General features: G+C 42.1%; 1 protein-coding gene across 1 annotated transcript; it reads left to right on the forward strand.

The window, feature by feature from the left end:
• The first annotated feature begins 228 nt into the window (after positions 1 to 228).
• LOC103602655 (olfactory receptor 2A2) lies at positions 229 to 1155 on the forward strand. Its single transcript, XM_008587078.1, has one exon. The coding sequence runs from the start codon at positions 229 to 231 to the stop codon at positions 1153 to 1155; it is 927 nt and encodes a 308-aa protein (XP_008585300.1).
• The last annotated feature ends 335 nt before the right edge of the window (positions 1156 to 1490 follow it).

The raw sequence follows: 1490 nt of genomic DNA on the forward strand, positions 1-1490 counted from the left end.
CTATTATCCCATAATACTGTTTTTATTCTGTGCTAAATTAGGTTGTCCTTCCTCTCTAAGTATGGTTTTGAAATATTTGTCCAATTAAGACTGAAAATAATTTAAACAAAATAGAGACTAGCATATGTTTTCTCTGAATTATTTTGAGCTAAATAACTCCAGTTTTGATTGATCCTTCAGCTCTGACCTTTCTATCACACTCCAGCCCTTCTACACTGTCGTTGAAGAATGGGAGGGAACCAGACATGGGTCACAGAATTCATCCTGATGGGATTCCAGCTCAGTGCGGACATGGAGGTGCTCCTCTTCTGGGTCTGCTTGCTGTTTTATGCCTTCGGTCTGCTGGCAAATGGGACGATCTTAGGACTAATTTGTCTGGACCTCAGACTGCACACCCCCATGTACTTTTTTCTCTCACATCTGGCTGTCATTGACATGTCCTATGCTTCCAACAATGTCCCTAATATGCTGGTAAATCTACTAAACCAGAAAAGAACCATCTCCTTTGTTCCATGCATAATGCAGACATTCTTGTATTTGGCTTTTGCTCACACAGAATGTCTGATTTTGGTGGTGATGTCCTATGACAGGTTTGTGGCCATCTGCCACCCTCTTCAATACACTGGCATCATGAGCTGGAGAGTGTGCACGGTCCTTGCTGTCACTTCCTGGACATGTGGATTTATCCTAGCTCTGGTACATGCAATGCTCCTCTTAAGGTTGCCCTTCTGTGGGCCCCAGAAGGTGAACCAACTATTCTGTGAAATTCTATCTGTCCTCAAGCTGGCCTGTGCTGATCCCTGGATCAACCAAGTGGTCATCTTAGCAGCCTGTGTGTTTGTGTTAGTCGGGCCCCTTTGCTTGGTTCTGGTCTCTTATACTAGCATCCTCTGGACCATCCTGAAGATCCAGTCCAAGGAGGGCCGCATAAAGGCCTTCTCCACCTGTTCCTCCCACCTCTGTGTGGTTGGGCTCTTCTTTGGCACTGCCATGGTGGTTTATATGGTCCCAGACTACAGTCAACGAAAGGAACAAGAGAAAATGCTGTCCCTCTTTTACAGCCTCTTCAACCCTATGTTGAATCCCCTCATCTACAGCCTGAGGAATGCTCAGGTGAAGGGTGCTTTGTACAGAGCACTGCAGAAGAGGATGTGAGAGGTGGATAGAACTTTTTGGCTAGGTGGAGCCTTTTCTCTTTGAGATGTGGTTTGAGGATTATTTAAACATCAGAAAAATTACTTATCAACAAATTTTGACATTAGAATATGAATTGGCCAATATTGACTAAAAATGTGAAAAATTTTGATGTGCAAGGATAGTCCCTGGGGTTGAGAATCTTTGTTCAGAGATGAGGCATTTGAGCTATCAAAATGTTTAATGCTATAAAAATCTATAGAACCCATTTTTTAAAGAAATAGATTAGTGTCTTTATAAAGAAAACATCTCTCTTTGTTTTTTAATAGCTTAAATAAGATATCAGTCTATTACCA

Source organism: Galeopterus variegatus, unplaced genomic scaffold (assembly GCF_000696425.1).
Source record: "Galeopterus variegatus unplaced genomic scaffold, G_variegatus-3.0.2 Scaffold4244, whole genome shotgun sequence".
NCBI classification, from domain to species: Eukaryota; Metazoa; Chordata; class Mammalia; order Dermoptera; family Cynocephalidae; genus Galeopterus; species Galeopterus variegatus.

What these genes read in the sequence shown, in the direction of transcription:
- LOC103602655 (XM_008587078.1), top strand. Translation starts at nt 229, where the DNA reads ATGGGAGGGAACCAGACATGGGTCACAGAATTCATCCTGATGGGATTC.